Raw genomic sequence first — 20,989 nt, forward strand, 5'->3', positions numbered from 1 at the left:
ATCCCCTTTGAATCAGTACTATACTTCAGGTTTTGCAAACGACCAGTCACAAGAATTGAAGATAAGTGGTTAGTCGTGGTTTTTATTAGTTATCGTGGTCAAGACGGAATACATTAAAAGTCAATATCAGCGACTGGCAAGCAAAAGACTTGAATGTGTTCCCAATCTTTTTTTTTAGATTATTCTCCTTCCAACAACTCTGATCTTTGTAACTGCATGCATATGTTGCAGCAAACAAAAAAAACAGAACCTTTAGCTTCCTCATATTCTTAACACTCTTTAAGGCCTAAATTCTCTTCATACAATCAGTTTCCAAGAGGCAGACGTCTAAAGTTCTTGGTCTTGTTGTGAAGTGACAAGGGCAGGCCAGACGATCTAAATAATGCAGTTTTCAGTAAATCATATTTGAACTATGAGGCATAAGCATGATCATGGACACAGACAATATATATACACTTGAGATATAAAAAGAACTTGTAAATTTTGGACAATCTATGACTATCATGCAGTCTTGTATATGACACACATCATCTATTTTCGTGAGTAGAACCATTCAAAAGACGTTGGAAGTCGTAGATACATACATACATACATGTTGACAAGGAGATTTTTAATCACATGCTTCATCAACAAAAATACTTGGAGATGATTCTGTCCTAAATATGTTTTGAAGTCCAGTGTACCAGAAATGATACAAAAGTCCTAAGCAAGGATTGAAGTTTTGTGTATACCACCCAACGTCCAGGCGGACAATACCAGTCAATAGAGGATCCAGAATGCCTTGTATCAAGCAGGTACACAACAAAAATGTTATATTCTGGGTTAGACACTGCTCTGCTGGTCACAAAGTCAATTATTGGTTTGCAGTTGATCCTTACTTGAAACCTGAGACATCAATGAACCATCCTTTCCTTCTTTATTCATATTATTATTTTCCCTCTTTTTTCATATTTTCTTATATTCCACACTGTGACATCAATGAGATTGAAATTATTGGTGCTACTTATATTCCACAACGTGACAACATTTAAAAGTGACATTACAGTATAAAATAATATAAATCCGACATTAAAATGATGCTTTAGAAAAAAAAAAAAAGGCCAATTACAAATCACCCCCTGTAGTAAGACCTTTTTAACATTCCAATCCCTAGATTTAAACAATTTGCATTGACATTCCTATGATTATGAAAGTGAAACATTTAATCTCATTTATCCTAACATCATTAATTTTATCGACGGAAGATACAACACGTATAAAATTATTGTTTTTACCAATGACAAAATGATCATTTCAAGTGGCTGAAAACACGAGGCTATTGGCTTGGGCAACGTATAGAATCGATGCTGCCACTTGTAAAGGACCGTGAGACTGAGCACTACATCCTCTCGGCAACGGAGGCTAAGGGCGAGGAGTGGGTGGAGGTGTTGTGCTCTTTTGTAGCCAAAGAAGGGGAGGCTTTGGGCGAGCTCGTCCCTCGCGACTGTGATGTTGACTCCTACTTGCCATTGGTGAGAAAAGCCGTAGTGGAGTGGGTCGCGTGCACCGCGACTCCCTATACCTTCTCCGCTCTGACGATGATGCTCGTCGTTGATGGGCTGCTCCGGCTCGGGGATGACAAGCCGTGGATGGGCCGATTTGTGACCATGGCGTGCCTTTCATTGGTGGAAAAGGTGGAGGAGACACGATCCTTTCCAACGAAGGTGGAGGCTTCCGAGCGGAGGCCAAGTTGCTCGCCAATAGTCGCCTATCCAGTAGCTACTTTCCTTGCGAAGCCATTTCTACTATTACCTCCACCTCTAGGAAAGCAGGCAAGGAGGTCATGGACAAGGCGACGAGGTCGTCTTTGAGGATTGACAATGGCAAGCCCGTCGACGAGCCACGACCGCGAGGTAAGTTAAGATGGGGAAGCACTCGAGTCTTATCCACACTATGGTCGTGGACAAGGCAACGAGGCACGACCCATCAATCATGAGGGACGAGCCCGCCCAAAGCCTCCCCTTATTTTAACGCAAGAAAGCATAGCACTTTCGCCCACTCCTCGTCCTCAACCTTTGTTGCCAAGAGGACATAGCGCTCGATCTTACTATTCGCTGCAAGTGGTTACATCGACTCTATTTGTTACATAAGCCAATGGTCTTAATCTTTCACCCACCTGAAATGATCATTTTGTCATTAACAAAATAAATAATTCTACACATGATGTCACTTGTTGTATCTTCGGTCGGTAAAACCGATAATGTTAAATTAAATGATGCTAAATGTTTTACTTTCATAAATATAGAGATGTCAATGAAAATTTTTTAAGCATAGGGACCAGGATGCTAAAGAAGTCTAACAATAAAAGATAATATGTAATTAGCCCTAGAAAAAAAGGATACCAATAGTTTGTTAATCCATCTTTTCAATCAACAGTGAAGTGTTAACACTTAACAATTATAATATCACAACAAAATCCTATCTATTTACCTTAATTTCTTCCTTTAACCGATTAATGTTTTGGAAATTCAGTATTCAATAATCATGATCTACAATCATATTAAATTCTGAATATCTCTCAAAAAAATCTTTAATGATGCAACTGTATCCAGATTAACAGAATAAAAAATAACCCACCTCTAAATATGTGCTTAGTTTACACTTGCAAATAGAATAGAAAGCTTATCCAAACTATTTTAATTTAATTAGGAACACAACCTGAATTAATGTTTCCATGGTTTAGTACATATTTTAACAAGATCTCAGGTTATATAAGAAAACCTAACATCGACAAGGAAAATCAAATCCACAAAAAATAACAAAAATAAAAAATTATAATAGCTAAATAAATAATCCAATTGATATCTAAACAAATTTTATTAGTCACAGGATGGAAGACACTATAAAAGATTGTCCAATGTATAATAACTAATCTCAAATGAATTTCTTTTACATAAAAAAACAAGGATGTGTAAATCTTGATGGTATTCCAATTAGAATGATAACACTCAAATAAGCAATCAGACATATAAGAAAAAAATGTAATACTCATCAATATCCAAAATGATGCAAGGGGTCAACCTATCGACATACCAAGTCTAATCACCAAAAGTGGTCACTGCCGGACAACACCACCATGAACAGCATCATTGAAATTCCTCTCATCGTTGGAACTTGGAACCACAAAAAACCGAACTCTCGATGTAAACAAAACAACAAAGATCATTGATGTAACATAAATTTTCAAAACAACCATGCTGATCCAATGATGTGTGCAAACTGAATACCTAATCAACTTCTTTATCATACGATCTAATGTTTTTAATTTCGTACCGTACCAGTGTATCGAGCTTTGCTCCATACAGTACGATATGATGTTTTACTCAGTATATGTATTTTTATATACATATGTTTATATACATATGTTTGAGTAATAATTATTATAAAAATTGTTTATAAAAATAACCCCTTTCCATCTCAAGAGACGGAAAGGGTGTGATGGCGGAGTGGGTGAGGATGTGATGCGTCATCTCCATCCCCAGCTCGAACTCATCCCTCGTGAGGCACTCCGCAATGCTCCCACGGTAGCCAGATCCGACGGGGATCCAGCCCAGGGCAAGCTCATCTCCCGCTCCCCTGCTGCCCTCAGCGATGATACAACACTCCGACACAAGTATTAAAATTTGTTTGACTACCAATTGGACTAACAATTTGTTCAATCATTATATTTTTTATTTCTGTTGTTTGGGTTTGATAATCTCTATTGATGTTCGGCCTTCCTATAACATGAGATCATATGAGTTGTATGTCAAGTCTCTTCAATTACTGAGGCCAGAGTAAGATGTTAAAGCTTCAGGTATTTGATGTGCATGTAAGCTAAACAAGAAGGCTATCATGTAGTGTTTGTTTAGCCAAGTCTATGTTTCGTATCTAAACTATGAAACAAAATATATACATAAGAGTTTGACATATAATATATGCTAGGAGAATACATGCGTCAATAATAAGTCCTAGGTACATACATATTGACAAGGAACTTATTAAATCGACATAAACAATCAGAGAGAATCTGTGTCTTATGTTCTAAAGTACAAGAGACGATACCACAGTGCTACACAGGTTAAAAATTTTGTTGCCTACCACCCATTGCAGGTAGAACATACCAGTCAATAGAGAACATGATCCAGGCCGCCTTGTACCAAGCACGTAAACAATAAAATGTTAATTTCCAGGTTTCCTCTGTAAACTCTGGGTCTCTTGGACCCCTTAAAAAGTAAAATCCAATTCATTTCAACTGATTTAGACACAGCTGGCCAAAAAGCCAGTTGAGAGTAATTTTTCAGCTTGCAATTGACCCATTCTCAAAGTCAACAAATGTGGATGCATTTGACTTCATTCTTTTCCTTTTCTTCATGTCATTCTTATCCCTCCTCATTCCTTTTTCATCCTCTTCAGTACCAACCAATGTACTGCCTGGTATGATGAGTACATATTGGTCCCATAGTGCCTTATAGTCTATGGCACTGATTGAAATTTTTAGTCCTATATAGATACCAAATGGTGACAACATTTGAAGTTTCAATTCAGTGTAAAAAATATATATAAACCCCATCAAAAAATAGAGCCATAGAAAAAGGATAGTAAAGCATGTTATTCTATTGTCAAAACCAACTTCGAAGTGTGAACATTTAACAACAATAATATTAAAACAAAATCCTATCTATTTTCTTCAATTTCCTTCTTTAGAGTTTAGACAATAATGGTTTTGAAAATTCTATATTCAATAAACAAGATCTACAATCACATTCAAGTTATGCAGATCTCTCAGAGTAAACATTTACTAGAATCAAGATTATAAGACGTAAAGGTTTAATAATGAATTGCAACTATCAACAAATTTCCATCTGACCTAAATAAATGCAACCACACACAAATCCAGGTTAAAAAGTATAATTTAACACTCCATCCAATTTACCTAACTCTAACACATAATAATTTGCTCAATTTTCCTCTTAAGAACAAGTCAAATTTGTAGATTCAGAAAGCATTATTACATAAATCACATTATGGTTAAAGACTAAATCATACACTTCATTTACCACAGTTGTAAATGCCTAACACAATATGTGGCATTGACAAATTCCCTGCCATACCATCCACATGCATTTTGATTCACTTTTGGTTGCTTGCTGGAAACTGCACGATTTCTTTAGCACAGTTTGGTAACTACAACCACTACAGTGCCATGTAACCTTCCATCCATGTCATGTTCTTAATGAAAAAGATGCAGCTTTCACTGCTTTTGCCTTAAAAAAAGTCATATAACCTTAAAGATAAACTTGGAGGATTGGAGACTGCTATGTTATTACTGTTTGTGCTTTCATGATTAGCATCTCCCAAAGTTGCAACATTATAGCAACTTTGTTAGGTTGGATCAAACCCAACCAGACAACTATATCCCATCCCAGGCCTAACCCACCCAATCAAAAGATCTGTAACCAATTCCCAAGCCTAACAAAGACCTATCAGGTCAGATCTGGTTGCTGCAGTTCATTAGATAAATGAAAACATCAGATGCTTTATTCCACAGCTATGTATAATGACCAAAGCATCTTAAATCTATAAGGCAGGAAGGAAATAACTAATAACATAGAAATAACCACAATACAAACAAGATAGTGCAAGAGAATATATGGAACACTTTATCTAAACAATGCAAAGCTTTTCTATACCCAAACAACAAAGGAAAATTCTACTACATAGAACCACTTAATAAATTTTCACATGATTAGTTTTGTAAATATTAAATGTTTATAGCTCATAGCTTTTACCTTCAGAACTTCACATCACTAATGTTCCGCCAACAAAAACATACATTGAAAATCAACCAACAAAATGAGAAAAATCATTGAACAGTTTATGAACATTGCTTCCATCTTTTCTTCATCTTGTTTACTAATAAAAACATATAGAAGGCAACCATATTTTTTGCTATAAAAAAAGAGGGCATCAATATGATAAATATGTATTGCATATCTATTATAAGTTTTGTTTAAGGAGAAAATATACTTCCATCTAAATAACACTCTTGCATACATTGATAAACCATACCAAATGTTTGAGGTACTGCAGTTACCAGCATAACAGCTGTGCATCTAATTGTTATATCTGTCCTAAATCAGTCTTTATTAAGAGGTAATAAGAAGCAGAATATGCCTGAGAAGAAGGATTGTGTATGTCCTACATTATATTGAAAGCATTTTAAAAAGTCACTTATTTATCATTAATCATTGAAATATGTAAAAAGTCACTTATTTATGCTTTTACTCATTTAAAAAATAGTAATAAGAGAAATTTTGATGTCTATTTCTTATAACAACTAATTCTTCGCCCAAAGAAATAGGTAACACCTAGCAATTTGTAACAACATGTCAAGGCATTCAGTGTTGGATCAAAATCGAAGTACCAAAATAACATACCAAATAACCACTGCTGGCTCTAGCCCAGCTGTTGATTTGGTGGAGGCGGAGACGGCATTCCAAGCCTCGGACTGGTCCACCTGGTTGCGGCGGAATCCCTGGCCTTGTCGGCACCGAAGCAGGCATCCCAGGCCACATAACCGGCGGAGGGACCCCTCATCATCTGCGACGGCGTCCCAGATGGCGGCGGAGGTGGAGCCCCGGGCCCTGTAGCAAACTGCACCGACACGGTTGTGGGTGGGCTTTGGTCGACCAGCATGGGCTGACCTGGGAACCCCGGCATCTGACCCAGCGCCGGCGGGCGGACGACCTGGGGGTAAAAGACCGGCGGCACCGTCGGGCAAGAGATCTGCGGCTGCATCATCCCAGGGGCGTGGCCACCGACGCCGCAGACGGCCCCGGCGAGACCAGGCTGAGCCTGTACGAGGGGGGCGGTGGGGATGCCGCAGCCGGCAGCGCATCGGACGCTAGCACCAGCGAGAGCTGCGGCTTCGTGGGACTTCGCGCGGGACTCGTCGGGGGGCGGGGGGCCCTCGACGGTCATGGAGACGACCTCCTCTCCGCGGAGACGGGCAAGGCAAGGGTGCGCCGGTCCTCCCACTCCTCACCGGCCCCAGGCTTCTTATTGCCGCTGCCCCCTCCCTCGCCCGCCAGCTTGCGGAACTCCTCGCAGTCGCCGAGGACGAGGTTCATGTGGCAGTGGAAGGCCATGAACTTGCCGACGAGCCAGCGGCCGCCCTCGATCGTGACGAGCGTGCGATAGTTTATATACCGCAGCATCTTGGAGCCCTTCGACATCGGAATAGCTGCCTCTCTCTCACTCACTTTCTTCCCCTCACCAAGGTGTCTAGGGTTAGGGTTTTGGGGACGCCAAAACCGATCCCGGTGCGGGCTGAGAGGAGAGCCAAACGAGAGTTTCCGATGCCCTGCCGCTATGATAGAGGTAGCTTAAGCGTCGACGGTGGCTATCCTCCACGTGCAATTCACGTGGCATAGGTTGGCCAGGCTCGACGCGTGGATTTCAAAACTTAAATTAATTAAAATTAAAAGATATATGATGACGTGGCACTATTGACGGAAAGAAAAGAGTAAGATATAATTGTTTACTTATTTATTACATGTTCTTACCAAAACTAATAAATAAGAATATTGGATTAATATTAGAGAAATATCACAGAAAATAATATTATAAAGAAATATCACAGAAAATAACTGCTCCAGATGGACTCCATTACGAATTATTCGGATAATAATAATAGGTTTTTCTACAAGAAAATACTCTAACTCATAATGAGAATTTAATCGTCACATGATCACTGCAAAATGATGGAATGAGTGCGTCGATGTCGTATGCATTGAAAGATAGTTACGTAGAATTATAATATATATATTCAAAGCATGCAGGCTTTAATTGTGACGTATCTTCTAACTCTACAACTGCATCATTTTCCTGATTTTTCCTGATCAGATCAAGAAAGAGATGTTTTGAAGGCTTCCCAAAAATGTGGCACCTTTTCAATTTCGAGAAATTCTATATTATTTTTAAGAGATGTTCCGCCATCAACGATTTCAGTTCCTTAATTTTAGGAACGATTTCGATCCAAATCGTCCATATAATTTAATTAAAATTTACAATTTAAAAAAATTATAATTATTTTAAAATCATGAACCATTTGTCTCAATTCCCAAAAATCCTGAATGGAACGTCAATTTCTAGTTCCAATTTGATTTGGAATCAATAAATCCCAAGCCATTTTGGTTCCTGTTTCAGCTACATATGGTTCCAGTTCAAATCAAAATATAACCTCGTATATTATAATATTATAATAAAAATTTATGATATATAATTTTATCGGGTGATTTTCTAGGAAAATATATTCTTTTTGAATTTTCTTGGATAATACTCCTTTTCAAAATTTTCAAATAATTCTTATTTTTAATATTCCAAAAGTGTTCCTTCATTTTTCCTACCCAGATCGAAAATTTTTTCTGCCAGCTATTTATAGTATTTTGCGGGTTAATTTTTATCCACAAAATATCATATAGTATGATAAAAATACTATATATTATTCTAAAAAAATGTATAGTGTTTTATTTTAAAAATATCATACAGTATTTTTGAAATAAAAATATTATATAGTATTTTTGTGAATAAAAAATAACCCACAAGATATTATAATCGGTTGACGGAAAACCATTTTGGATTTGGATAAAAAAACACTGTCAAAACCCTTTGAGGGGTATTTTTAAGATTTTTAAAATAAAAATGATGACTTGATAAAAAAAAAAAAAGAGTATCATCCCCAAAAAAAATCTAAAAAAATATTTTAGATATCCATTTTAATCTTTGCTTATTAGTCATCCATAATTATGACATAACAATAAGTGCTATATATCTATATATATATTTGTGATAGCATTCACTAACTTTTATTATATGAATCACATGAAGTATCGAACTTAATTGGAAATATCAGTTATGGGATGATATGAGCCAAGAAGATCTATATGATATTGAACATGCCCAAATAACTATGGATATTGAACGTTACTGACAAACAATAGCAAAAACACACCACCAATAAGTGAATATATAAATATATATTCCATGCACATATCCTCTTAAAGTCCAAACATGAATTCGATAAACTATGTAACATGGATTCATAGTTTATCGAATTCATGTCCCACCATCTAACCACTGAGAACTCACAAACACCAGTCAAATTTGGCCTTTGGCGTGGAGTGAATTATTTTCCACTGTGAACCATCTCCTCCTCATCCTCACCAACCTCACTTGTAATATACTCTTTGGAAAAGGTAGTGACCACATGACAAGCAGCAGAAAACATCGGAATAGATTCAAAGAAAAGTTGCTGTGTTTTTTATTCCTGCAGTCATCACACGGAGAAGGTTTTCTATTCTCTTTCTTAAAGAAATATATGTACATAATATGTATTATTTTTTATTATTTAGTTTCTCATTCCCTTTTTTAAAGGATAAATGGCTTTTTCACTCATAAATAGTACGTAGAAAAGTAAATATTGAAAGTTAGGATTATATGTATATATATATATATATATACTAAATATAATCTCTCGATTATATTATATTATACTAAATATTATCGATCATACTCTTATTTTTCATAACTCCTTAATTATTGATCATAAGTATAGTATCACTAAGAATATTTTTCAAGTTATATCATCTTCTAATTTGTAACCTAATGTCTTAAACTCTAAAAATATTTAATTAATTTAATATATAAATTTAATTTTTACTTTTTTTATTGGATTTTCAGATCATCCTATTTGATGATTTTTTTAATTATTTTATATCATCGATGATAAAAGATGCTTTGATGATTAAGATTCTTTAATTTTTTAAATAAAATTATATCAAAAAAAAAAGGTGGACTTTATCAACTAGTTCCGATGTTATAATTACTAGGGTCCCACATGGCCCCTAATTAAATAAAAAGAGAAATGATGTCAATTTTAGACAATGTTTTTGGGTATTGTAATCCTTATTGTCCGACCACTTCAGCTAATGGTGGACCATCACCCAACCAGTGGTCAGTGATCACATCATTCCCAATCAGACGGTTCAAAACCTTCAACCAGTGCGTGAATGGATGCGCGCAACGAGTGTTGATGGAGCCTCCTGTTTCTATTTCGATAAGCTCATTGGGTGCCGACGTGGGTCCCACTCGTCAAGATAAGTTCGCCGAGTCTAACACAGAAGGTACCAAATTCGGATGCGCATTTGGATCGGGTTCAGCTCATAGGTGAATCCGATCCGATAACGATCCGGTAGGCCGAATTACTATTATTACCGAGGGTTAATTTCGGCAAATGGAAAGAAAAGATGGCGCGAACAGCAACGACGGCCGAAGCCGACCGACAACGAGACCGACACGAGAGAGAGAGGCCAAAGTCCGACCGACAACGAGACCGACACGAGAGAGAGAGGCCAAAGTGCGATCCAAAGAGCGAAGCACTAACATTTTGATCTCTTTTCTTTTCGGAACCCTGAAGAGAGTGAGAAGAGAGCAAAGAGGAGGAGGTGGGGAGGGGAATAAAGGCGGAGGAGGGGCGGAATGCTGCCTCTTTTGCTTTAATGGCAGTGGTGCAAACCCTAAAGGAGAGATAAGTCGCTTCCATTGGTGACGGGAGTATCTCGCCCGTGTGGGGAAAAGGGAACGGGGTTTTTGTCGCCACCTGCCTTGCTCTTCCGTCCGTTGCCATCTCGGCGTCCCGATCTATTTTGGCATTTTCCCTGCCCATTCTACCCGTGATGGAGAGAGACGCTGGGGAGACACAGGAATGCGTCCTGTTCCCCCGTGTCGGCATTTTGGATTTGGATTTCGATCTCAGGGGCCGGTGAAGGTCGACAAGATTTGGACTGAGAAGTTGCAACTTTCTTAATTGAATGAATGGAAAATAGAGCGATCTTTCTTACATTTTAGGTTCGCTGTTGGCATCGCTTCTCCGTCTACGGTGGCACTCGAAGGTTGCGATTTTGATTCATTCGGCTTTGGCTTCCCATCGGAATATTAGTATGTTGGCTTGAAGTTTAGTGAGTTCGTCGGAGAAAGGTACGCACCATTTCTTTGTCCATATGATGCGTAGAACAAATTCTAACATAAATCAGTGTCAAAATCTGGACTCCTATTGTTCACATATGTTCTTTGGTTACAGAAAAGAAGGATCTTGTCGCGAGTGCTAAAGAAGAACATTGTGCTTTGGATGCTATTCGGTGCTAGCAATGGTTCCTAGAAGCTATATTACCTGTCTGCTCACTGTATTTGTGGTTTTGGTCCTTTTACCGCACACACACCAGCTGCAATCCTCCCAAGCTTGGTCGTTGCTGAGAATCCAGCGGCTTCTCAATTATCCACCTGTTCTGAGTAGCTGGAATACCAGCACGGACTTCTGCAATGCTGATCCAAATCCATACCTGACAGTTGTTTGCTACGAAGAGAGCATAACCCAGTTGCACATAAGTGGAAGTGATAGTTCTCTGCCTCTGCCACTGAGTTTCTCGATCGATTCTTTCTTCACTACTCTCACTCGGCTCCCAAACTTGAAGGTCCTCTCTTTGACTTCGCTAGGCCTTTGGGGTCCCCTTCCTCCAAAGATTTCTCGCTTGTCTTCTCTAGAGATCGTCAATATGAGCTCAAATTACTTGTATGGAGCCATTCCTCGGCAAGTTTCCAGTTTGAGACATCTCCAAACTCTTATACTTGAACACAACATGTTCACTGGCCAAGTTCCTGATGTTTTGAGTGAACTTTCTCTTTTGGCTGTGTTGAACTTACAGAACAATACTTTAAGTGGGCCTTTGCCACAATCGATTAGTGGTCTGCAGTCACTTAGGGTGCTTGTTCTCTCCTCAAATAGTTTGTCTGCGGATTTACCTGATCTTAGTGGTTTGACTAACCTTCAAGTGCTTGATCTAGAGAACAACTACTTCGGACCTCAATTTCCAATATTACAGAGGAAGGTGGTGACTGTTGTGTTGAGAAAAAATAGGTTCGGTGGTGGCTTGCCAGCTGATCTAAGCTCCTATTATTTGCTCGAACGGTTGGATGTCTCTTTCAATAAATTCGTTGGGCCTTTTCTGCCATCGCTGTTGTCTCTTCCTTCTATTCGATATCTGAATATTGCTGGAAACAGATTCACTGGAATGCTTTTTCAAAACACGACATGCAATGATGATCTTAAGTTTGCAGATTTGTCTTCAAATCTTTTGTCTGGAAACTTGCCAACATGTCTGCTTTCAAACACTAAGGACAAGGTGGTTTTGTACTCATCAAATTGTTTAGGGATCAAGGATCATGGTCAGCATCCAACCTCATTTTGCCAGACTCAAGCTTTGGCTGTGGGAATATTGCCTCACCAAGAAAAGAGAGCATCAGGTGGCAAAGCAGTTATCGCAATTGGTGTAGCGGTAGGGATTGTTGGAAGCATTTCGATAGTTGGTTTTGCGGTTTTCTTTGCTATTAGAAGAGGAATTATCAAGAGGCTAATGAAGCAACCTCCAAGAAGAATAGTAGAGCATGCTTCAAGTGGCTACCCTTTCAAGTTGCTGGCTGACGCAAGTATATCCTCTCTCTTATAATGTGGTTTGAACATATTTTTGGTAACTTAATGTGTTATATCGCTCAACACCTTTTCAGTGTGCATGAAACCCTAGTCCTATGTTTGCTTATACTAAAAAAGAAAGTTAGCCTGGAAATAATAACTCACGCTTTTGAAATTACTTGTTTTAAGTATTTAGTGTTATTTCATGCAACCCACTGGTATGGCTTTTACCTCAATTTCACCCATTTTTATTTTCTACATTGTTGATTTTGTACTTTGCTCTTAATCTCAAAGGGTACATATCTCAAACAATGAAGTTGGGAGCACTTGGCATTCCATCTTATAGATCATTTTCAGTGGAGGAGCTGGAAGCTGCTACAAATAACTTCGAACTGTCAAGCTTCATGGGAGAAGGCTCTCATGGTCAGGTGTGCCATTACCGTTACTTTAACTCATCCATGTTTACCTTAGAAGTACTGCAAATAGTTGCTTGTCAATATGCCCTTTGACTATTCTTGCTTGGTAATTCTTTCTGTGCTCTTTTTATGTGCTTTAGTGAGACAATTAAAATGCAAACTTCTGCTTGAGAAATTTATGCTGTTGTTTCATTTGAGCAATGTGTTTGATGAGTCCCTCAGTTGATTTTACAAACCTGAGATCGTATTGAAGTTATGCTTTCTAATAAAGTCATGCTGCATAATGTTCAAGATACATTTATCTGGTCTGGCAGTTTTTTTTAAACTAATATAATCATTGGCAACCATTAAAAATTGAAAATAAATTCAACAAATTATATGGATGCTGAATTCCGGTGTTTCTTCTATTTGTAGTAAAATTATGATATAACGTTCATGTTCATTTAATTTGTTTTCAGGGGCTTGGTTGCAAACTTGCCTGAGTTATCTTGCATCTTGTTTGATAACTCTTCTTTTGTGACATCAGATATACAGAGGAAGACTCAAAGATGGTTCCTGGGTGGCAATAAGATGCTTAAAGCTGAAAAAGGGACAAACTTCCCAGAACTTCAATCGGCATATTGAATTAATATCCAAGCTTAGGCATCGCCATTTGGTCAGTGCCCTTGGCCACTGCTTTGAGTATAACCTGGATGATTCCAGTGTCAGCAGATTATTTCTCATTTTCGAATATGTGTCAAATGGAACATTAAGAAGCAATATATCAGGTGAGGATCTTAGTCCTATAAGGTCATCAACATCTGATTTTTATGTTATTATACATTCTTGTTTTCTGAACAAAACCTAAATCCATTTCAAATTCTACAAAATTTTCAGAGGGAGGTCAGAGGCTTACATGGATACAGAGGCTATCAGCTGCCATTGGTGTAGTAAAGGGTATTCAGTTTTTGCATGGGGGTATCATGCCTGGCTTGTTTTCAAATGATCTAAAAGTCACAAATATATTTTTAGATCAGAATCTTGTTGCAAAAATCAGTAGCTACAACCTTCCAGTACTAGCAGAGAATATGATAACTATGGTAAAAATAAAGATTTTGCATCCTTCTAGACTCTGTTGATTAATCAATTTGATATTCATCCTCTCTGCCTTTATAGGTATCTGCAGGAGGTTCATCGAGTGGATCAAATGAACCTGGTGGAAGGTATGCAGAACATCATCTAACATCTTAAATGCTTAGTTAATAAGATGAAACTTAGGATTCTCAACTGAACAGATGAACAATACAGAGAATCAGGGTCCTAAACTCTTCACATTTGCAATCGTGCTACAAATTCTTAGTTAGGCATTTTTTTGCTGCACACAATTGAAAATTCAGAAGTGTCTTTGTAACTGATTTATTTTCCACTTTAAAATTATGAAAAATATTATTTGCAACGGGATTTAAATATTTGTAGTTTGGTGCATATCTACCTTCAACCCATTTATGAGCAGAGCTGATTATACTTCTTCATCCAGCCTGATATGGACGACAAATAAAAGCTGCATCTAGAGACACTATATAGACATCAAGAAGAACTTATACTTTTCATTCATTTGTTAGTTTTCTCCATACCATTATTTTTTAGAACATAATTTCTCATAGTAGTAGAATGAATCAGTTGCATAACCTAGTCAAACACGCATTAGTAGAATCAGTACTATGTTCATTATATTTGGATCAGCAGCATGAAATTAAGGCTGTCATATGCATTGTATTTCTGTATTCTTGAATGGAATTTACTTCATTGTTTAGGAATCATCAATCCAATGTTCTTGTGTCCAACGGCATTAATGTATTTTATATTACATAAAATATAGTATATGCATTTTACATCTCTGAGTTATAGTTTTACAACTTTGAGTTATTTTTAAGTATTCTTTTGTGACTTGTGGCCTTTTTCAGGCTCAAACATTTGGATAAGATTGACATCTATGATTTTGGTATCATCTTACTGGAAATTGTATCCGGCAGGCCAATCACATTAACAAGTGAAGTCCACATAATGAAAGATGAGGTGTGAACCATTATTGTCAAAGAATGTTTACAATATTTCCATTTTTTATAATATTATTTGTAATTTTCCATTAAAATTAAAAAAAATGGTAATGCATGTGGAATTGTGAAGCAATTTTTTTGGAATTAATAAGTTTGCATGCTCGAAGTTTCACCTTCACTTTTATTATTATAGTTACAAGAAAGTATTCTAGCTGATGGAGCTGCTCGGAGGAGCCTCGTGGATCATTTTATAAGAAGGCAAAGCTGTGATGAATCACTGAAGACCGTCATGGAGATCTGCCTGCGATGTCTTTCAGAGGAACCAACTCAGAGACCCTCAGTCGAAGATGTGCTTTGGAACTTGCATTTTGCTGTTCAAGTCCAAGAATCTTGGAGGTGGGACTCTCAAAGTAGTGAAGATTCACCTCTTTCACCTCGTCAGCCTCCCCGATCGCCAGTCTCACTCAATTAGCTACTATCGTGGCATAATAGTAAGTGAAAATCACAAAACAAACTTAATGACTGTCTGATTCATTTAGTCATTTTAATTAATGCCCATCATGGGAGTCGATCACTCTTGTACGTATGTAACATTGAACAGGACTTTTTAAGACTAACATGTCTGTGTTCCCTCTTTTGTGAGCACTGCAGTATGGAAGCCTTATTCTGTGTTTTAAGTTATACCTAATCAATACATGACCCCATAACTTCTTTTCCTTTTTGCAACTAAAATATGACCAAATAAAGTTGGAAATTTCCTTAAAACTTACTATTTCATAAAATTATTGCTTGAGACTCTACAAGGTCACGCAAGGTGATTAATAAACCATTTGCTTTGTGGTCCATTATGAAATTCTACCTGATTTCATGATTTAAACTGCATGAAATGAGATAATAATTTCCTTCCAAGATTGACACTTTAAAAGTTCTGATTGAAGTTTCTCTTGCCAATTTGGTTGGTTCTTTGCACATAGAGGCCTTCCTTCAGATTGCTTGTGAATTGTACCATACTCAGTTGGCTGAAAAAGGAAAAAGAAAACAAGATGATTTTTCTAGGGATCTAAATACTGGTATTTTGTATTATACTGTTGCTCATGTGTCTCTTGCACAATTTACTGTGAGTACTGATTTGGTAAAAATTGGTTTCTTTGTGCAGGTTGGCTGCTATAGTTAAGACGTCTCTGTCTGGGTCTTCTATAGTTAAGAGCTGCATGCTGCAATTTACCAGGAAAGGGTCAAGGATTAACGTCCACAAATTTACCCATCGTGACAGACTGACCTGTGCTGCTAAGAAATCTGCCTATTAATCATCATTAGAAAGAACTTCAATGTTTTCACTGTCAACCAAAAGTTTCCAATTTGTTTGCGTCCGAAAAGAGAAGAAAGAACCCCACAAGATGGATGTACAAAATGCACTTCAGTATCATGTTTGTCATGCATTACATTTGTTGCTGTATGAAAGTTGTGTCCCTTCGAGTTCGTACCACGCGCGTGCGTCACGTCGACCCCGAGGTGCCTCGCGTTTCTTTCTGTCTGTCTGTCTCATCCAATATGAATGATCCCACCAAGTATGGCTATCCATACCCAGCTCAGGGGAGGCCCTGCAATCTTACTCTTCTACCTTTTATTCTCCTTCTGCTGTCCTTTCATGCCCTCCTTATATGTTCTTCGACTAGTTCAGTTGCTGACGTCTAATTTTGTTTGGTTTCGCTGCTCTGGTGGGTGGTGCCGCAAGGCTACTACCGCCCGGCTGTGGTGGCGCCTCCTCAGTACGTCGCTCCTCCCGCGAAGTGAGCCCAGTTTCCTTGATGCATGGTGTGTCCTCGTATTCATCCACTCATATGCGTCCATGTCTAGTATTGAACAGTACGTTATTTTGACTCTCTGCAGTCTTGCTGCTCTCTGCTGTTGCTGCCTGATAGACTTGTCTTCGATCATCTTCCCACACGATTACAAGTCTGTGGCCTTAAGACTTGTCTCTACTGCTCTCTGCTGTTGCTGCCTGATAGACGTCGCCTTTTCCTTTCTCCCAAATAGATAATTTTCATCATCCAAGTCGAAAAGAAGTAGGCTTATTATTATTATTATAAAAAAATAATTATTTTGACTTTAAATGTTCAAGCAAGGAGTATGAAAATGCTGCCAACACTCAATTGAGTGGTGGCACACTCCTTAAAAAAAAATTATAATATGCTTTTCAGGAAAACGAAAGGAAAATTTTAAGCAAGTAAATAAATAAACTCATCTATGTAACCTGTACAATTTAGAGTCCAAAGAATGATTCCTCATAAATTATGCATTACATGTTTCTTCTAGCCAAGCTACAGCTCTGGCTTTTAGAGGAAGTGTTATACTACCATTCATATCATGCAATTAAGCCTTGACAGAGACATATGTACAGAAAGAAATACTCAGTCTCCTTCAATCTTTATGTTGTCTCCAAGCTTTTAGAGTAAGTACTAAGTATTCAGTTCTGCTAGTTTTGTTTGACTTGAGATTTCCAAGATCCAAGCAAAGAGCATCATTAAATGGCACAATGAATGAGATGGTTATGCTCATATGCGACACAACACTCTAATCACTTACAATCCATGCCAACATCAAGAATTTAGAGTCCAAATAGCAGCTCTCTTGGAATCCTGGTCAACAAGAGTGATATCTTAGATTAGCTTTGGTGAGACCTAAAAGGCCAAAATTATATCAGATGTTTATCCATCTCAAAGTAATGAATAAAAATCGTCTGATCATGCAGAATGTAATCCCAATCTATAAATAATTAAATCAAAACTATTTGAGATATAAAAGGAAAATCAAACTAAATAGAATTATTAAGTTTATTAAGACTCAGAAACTAGACCATTTGAGATATGGCTTGAAAGAGTCTTTCTCTTCCAAGTCATACACCCTTTGTCTCTGATAAGCTGACTCATTGATACCAAAATGCAACTCAAACATGAAGAAAAACTAAACTGGATCCGGAGATACATATTAATTAAAATTTATTGTGCCAATGACCTCTTAAATATTTTTGGGCTTCACAGATTACCTCTTTTGACGCTAAAACCTGCTAGCGGCAGCTTCGAAGTTGATGTGGATGTTGCTATTTATTTTGTCTGCAGAGAATAGAATTGAGATCAATCCTTTTTGTCAATATTGTTGTCAAAACACATCTGTTCGAGATCATAATTGATATCAAAATATGCTCTGTTGGTCTTAGTTCAATTGCTCTAATTATTAAGCTCCAAACCAAACTATAACTCATTGGCACTGCTCTTGAAAACCTTGAAGTTAAAGGAGAAAGGCAAAGTTATCACTGCAAGTTGAGAATTTCTTTCACATTTGTTAAAAATCATGCTAAAAATATGAAGTATTGAGTTTCCATCACATTTGCTGATTTTCTTCTTTCATGCATAAAATTTTGTGATTGGAAGATATTTCTTGCAGAACTAATAGTTTTCTTCATTATCTCATCATAAATGAGATTTCAAATTTACTGAAAGTATCTAAATCCCATAGTGTGAAACACAGCATCCTAACATTAGCAGCAATATTGCAAGTGTCCTAATATATTAGGATTACAACTATACATGAAAATCCTAATCAATTATCCTGTTTAAATTAGAAATGTAGCTATTTAAGAAACTAACAATATACGGGAACACAACTTTATACGATTGAAACTTCCATATTCTACAAATTCAATTTTCATATATATACAAAAATTAATTCTCTAATAACTACATAAAAATGAAAAAAAAAAAATTTCTCTAATTAATTGCTTTGCTTCATTTTATTGGTTCTTGTATTCTGTCAATTATCAAGCACTCACAATTTTGGATTTGGAGATATAATGACATATCATCAACCCATAAGTGCTTCTTTTAAGACATAAGTGGTTTTTCTATTTTTCCATCTTATTTTTTTTAGTGATACATTGATGTAAACAATTGACTGTTAAGTGGAAGGTTCTTCTCATTGGTTCCTTTTACTTTAGGGGGACCAAGTATATTTCTGTTTTTTTTTCCAAAATTATTTCATCATCTTTGATAAGAAAATATCTTTCTTGATGGTGGATGGCCATAATTCTACAAATTTGGATCTCACACTAAGACTTTTTAAACTAAATATGAAAGTTTCCTGTTTCCCTAAATAGAACAACACTAATATCAAGTAAGTTTGTAACAAATAGTTCTGGGAAGCATGTTTTTTATCCAAAACATAAAATAGTCAATAAGTTTTGTTTGTATTTTTTCCAAAAAAAGGTTTTAGGCTGAATAAGTTAGGAAAAACATAAATACTCAAAAGTATTTTATCAAGGAATCATATTTTTCTAACTTAAATATTTTTTTCTAAGACATTCGGGATCTGCTCAATTTCTCTACTTTTTTTTATAATGATTCTAAAATGTTTTAGGTAGAATAAAAATATCCATATACTTCTTTGACTCAAGTAAACTAAAACTAATCATATTCGGAAGCCATTAACTTGGATTTTCTAGATGAATATTAATGATACTGATATAATGGAGGATCTTATTATATAAAAGGTCATATATATTATATTAAAATTTATAATAATAATTATGTTATTTTTCAAACTTTGGAAGAATATATATGCGGTATCCTTTTCTAAATCAAGTAAGTCATCTATTTTGAGTCAGCACCAAAAGAAAAAACAAGCATCTTGGAAAGGATGAGCATGTAGTTGGTGTGCATATCAATGAATTCCTGGAACATGCTTTTGCTTTCAGTATATATATAGTTGTATCTCTACATACTTATATATTTATCAAGACATTTATTTATTCTTTTGGTTCGACTGCAATAAGAATCCTCTGTGAATACATGGTCACTCCAAATTAGTGCCAGCAAACAGGATTTCCTTTAAGCTGTTTTTGTTTCTAATCATCTATAAGAAACTCTTTTTGGACCTTGTTGATGAGAAACTCTCTCAAACTCCATTGCAACACACATACATCTCCTACTAATATCCATTCAGAAAACTCAAGTTAATTGTTTCCAATCAGAGTTACTATAAATGAGATGGTTATGCTCATATATACAAAAATTAATTCTCTAATAACTACATAAAAATGAAAAAAAAATCTCTAATTAATTGCTTTGCTTCAGTTTATTGGTTCTTGTATTCTGTCAATTATCAAGCACTCACAATTTTGGATTTGGAGATATAATGACATATCATCAACCCATAAGTGCTTCTTTTAAGACATAAGTGGTTTTTCTATTTTTCCATCTTATTTTTTTTAGTGATACATTGATGTAAACAATTGACTGTTAAGTGGAAGGTTCTTCTCATTGGTGCCTTTTACTTTAGGGGGACCAAGTATATTTCTGTTTTTTTTTCAAAATTATTTCATCATCTTTGATAAGAAAATCTCTTTCTTGATGGTGGATGGCCATAATTCTACAAATTTGGGTGGCTCACCCTCCCAATTAGTGACGATAATGAGGGTCGGGAAGCAAGCAAAGGATAGTAGATGAGGCACCCACGCGTGTGGCAAAGACGCGACCGGGGTTCGTGTTGATCACTTATTTGATTGTATGTAGATTATGAATCTCCGGTATACACATATACCTTAAAGGAAAACTCCCTCATAGACAAACATATAAATACATTTCAGGATTTTGAATCAACTTCAACAGAACTACCATTCACAATTTGAAGCAGCTCAGAACCTTACAGCATGACAAACAAGCAGCATCACATCTCAATCGTAGCACTAATTCTGTTACCTTTCATATTCGTGAAGACAAACCTATGAGAATCAGTGAGGACATCATTATCTGGAGACAGTCTTCTTTTTAGTTAATTGCAGCATCACATGCAATGTTCCAAAGAAAGCAAATTAAGCAAATATTTATCAGATTCTAGCGATGATACTATCATAATAATTGTTAATTCCATATAACTGTCCATGTAGAGACTTATGCTACAGTAGTCGATGATCAACAAGCCAGACTGAAGGGGAA

General features: G+C 36.7%; 1 protein-coding gene and 1 pseudogene across 1 annotated transcript; one reads left to right on the forward strand and one right to left on the reverse strand.

The window, feature by feature from the left end:
- Positions 1-1,200: 1,200 nt before the first annotated feature.
- LOC103983509 (uncharacterized) lies at positions 1,201-10,747 on the reverse strand (annotated as a pseudogene).
- LOC103983508 (probable inactive leucine-rich repeat receptor-like protein kinase At3g03770) lies at positions 10,563-16,469 on the forward strand. Its single transcript, XM_009400719.3, has 9 exons — positions 10,563-11,058; positions 11,162-12,564; positions 12,842-12,975; positions 13,490-13,730; positions 13,840-14,042; positions 14,119-14,165; positions 14,907-15,018; positions 15,193-15,490; positions 16,156-16,469. Exons 2-8 carry the CDS (start codon positions 11,229-11,231, stop codon positions 15,469-15,471), a joined length of 2,352 nt encoding a protein of 783 aa, XP_009398994.2. The 5' UTR covers positions 10,563-11,058; positions 11,162-11,228; the 3' UTR covers positions 15,472-15,490; positions 16,156-16,469.
- Positions 16,470-20,989: the final 4,520 nt, after the last annotated feature.

The sequence above is a fragment of the Musa acuminata genome, chromosome BXJ3-5 (assembly GCF_036884655.1).
Source record: "Musa acuminata AAA Group cultivar baxijiao chromosome BXJ3-5, Cavendish_Baxijiao_AAA, whole genome shotgun sequence".
In the NCBI taxonomy this organism is placed as follows: Eukaryota; Viridiplantae; Streptophyta; class Magnoliopsida; order Zingiberales; family Musaceae; genus Musa; species Musa acuminata.

Excerpts from the sequence above, each read along its gene's own strand:
- LOC103983508 (XM_009400719.3), top strand. The coding sequence starts at position 11,229 with ATGGTTCCTAGAAGCTATATTACCTGTCTGCTCACTGTATTTGTGGTT. Across the intron at positions 13,731-13,839 it reads ATTAAGAAGCAATATATCAG|AGGGAGGTCAGAGGCTTACA; the intron begins GTGAGGATCTTA and ends CAAAATTTTCAG. Across the intron at positions 14,166-14,906 it reads TCAAATGAACCTGGTGGAAG|GCTCAAACATTTGGATAAGA; the intron begins GTATGCAGAACA and ends GGCCTTTTTCAG.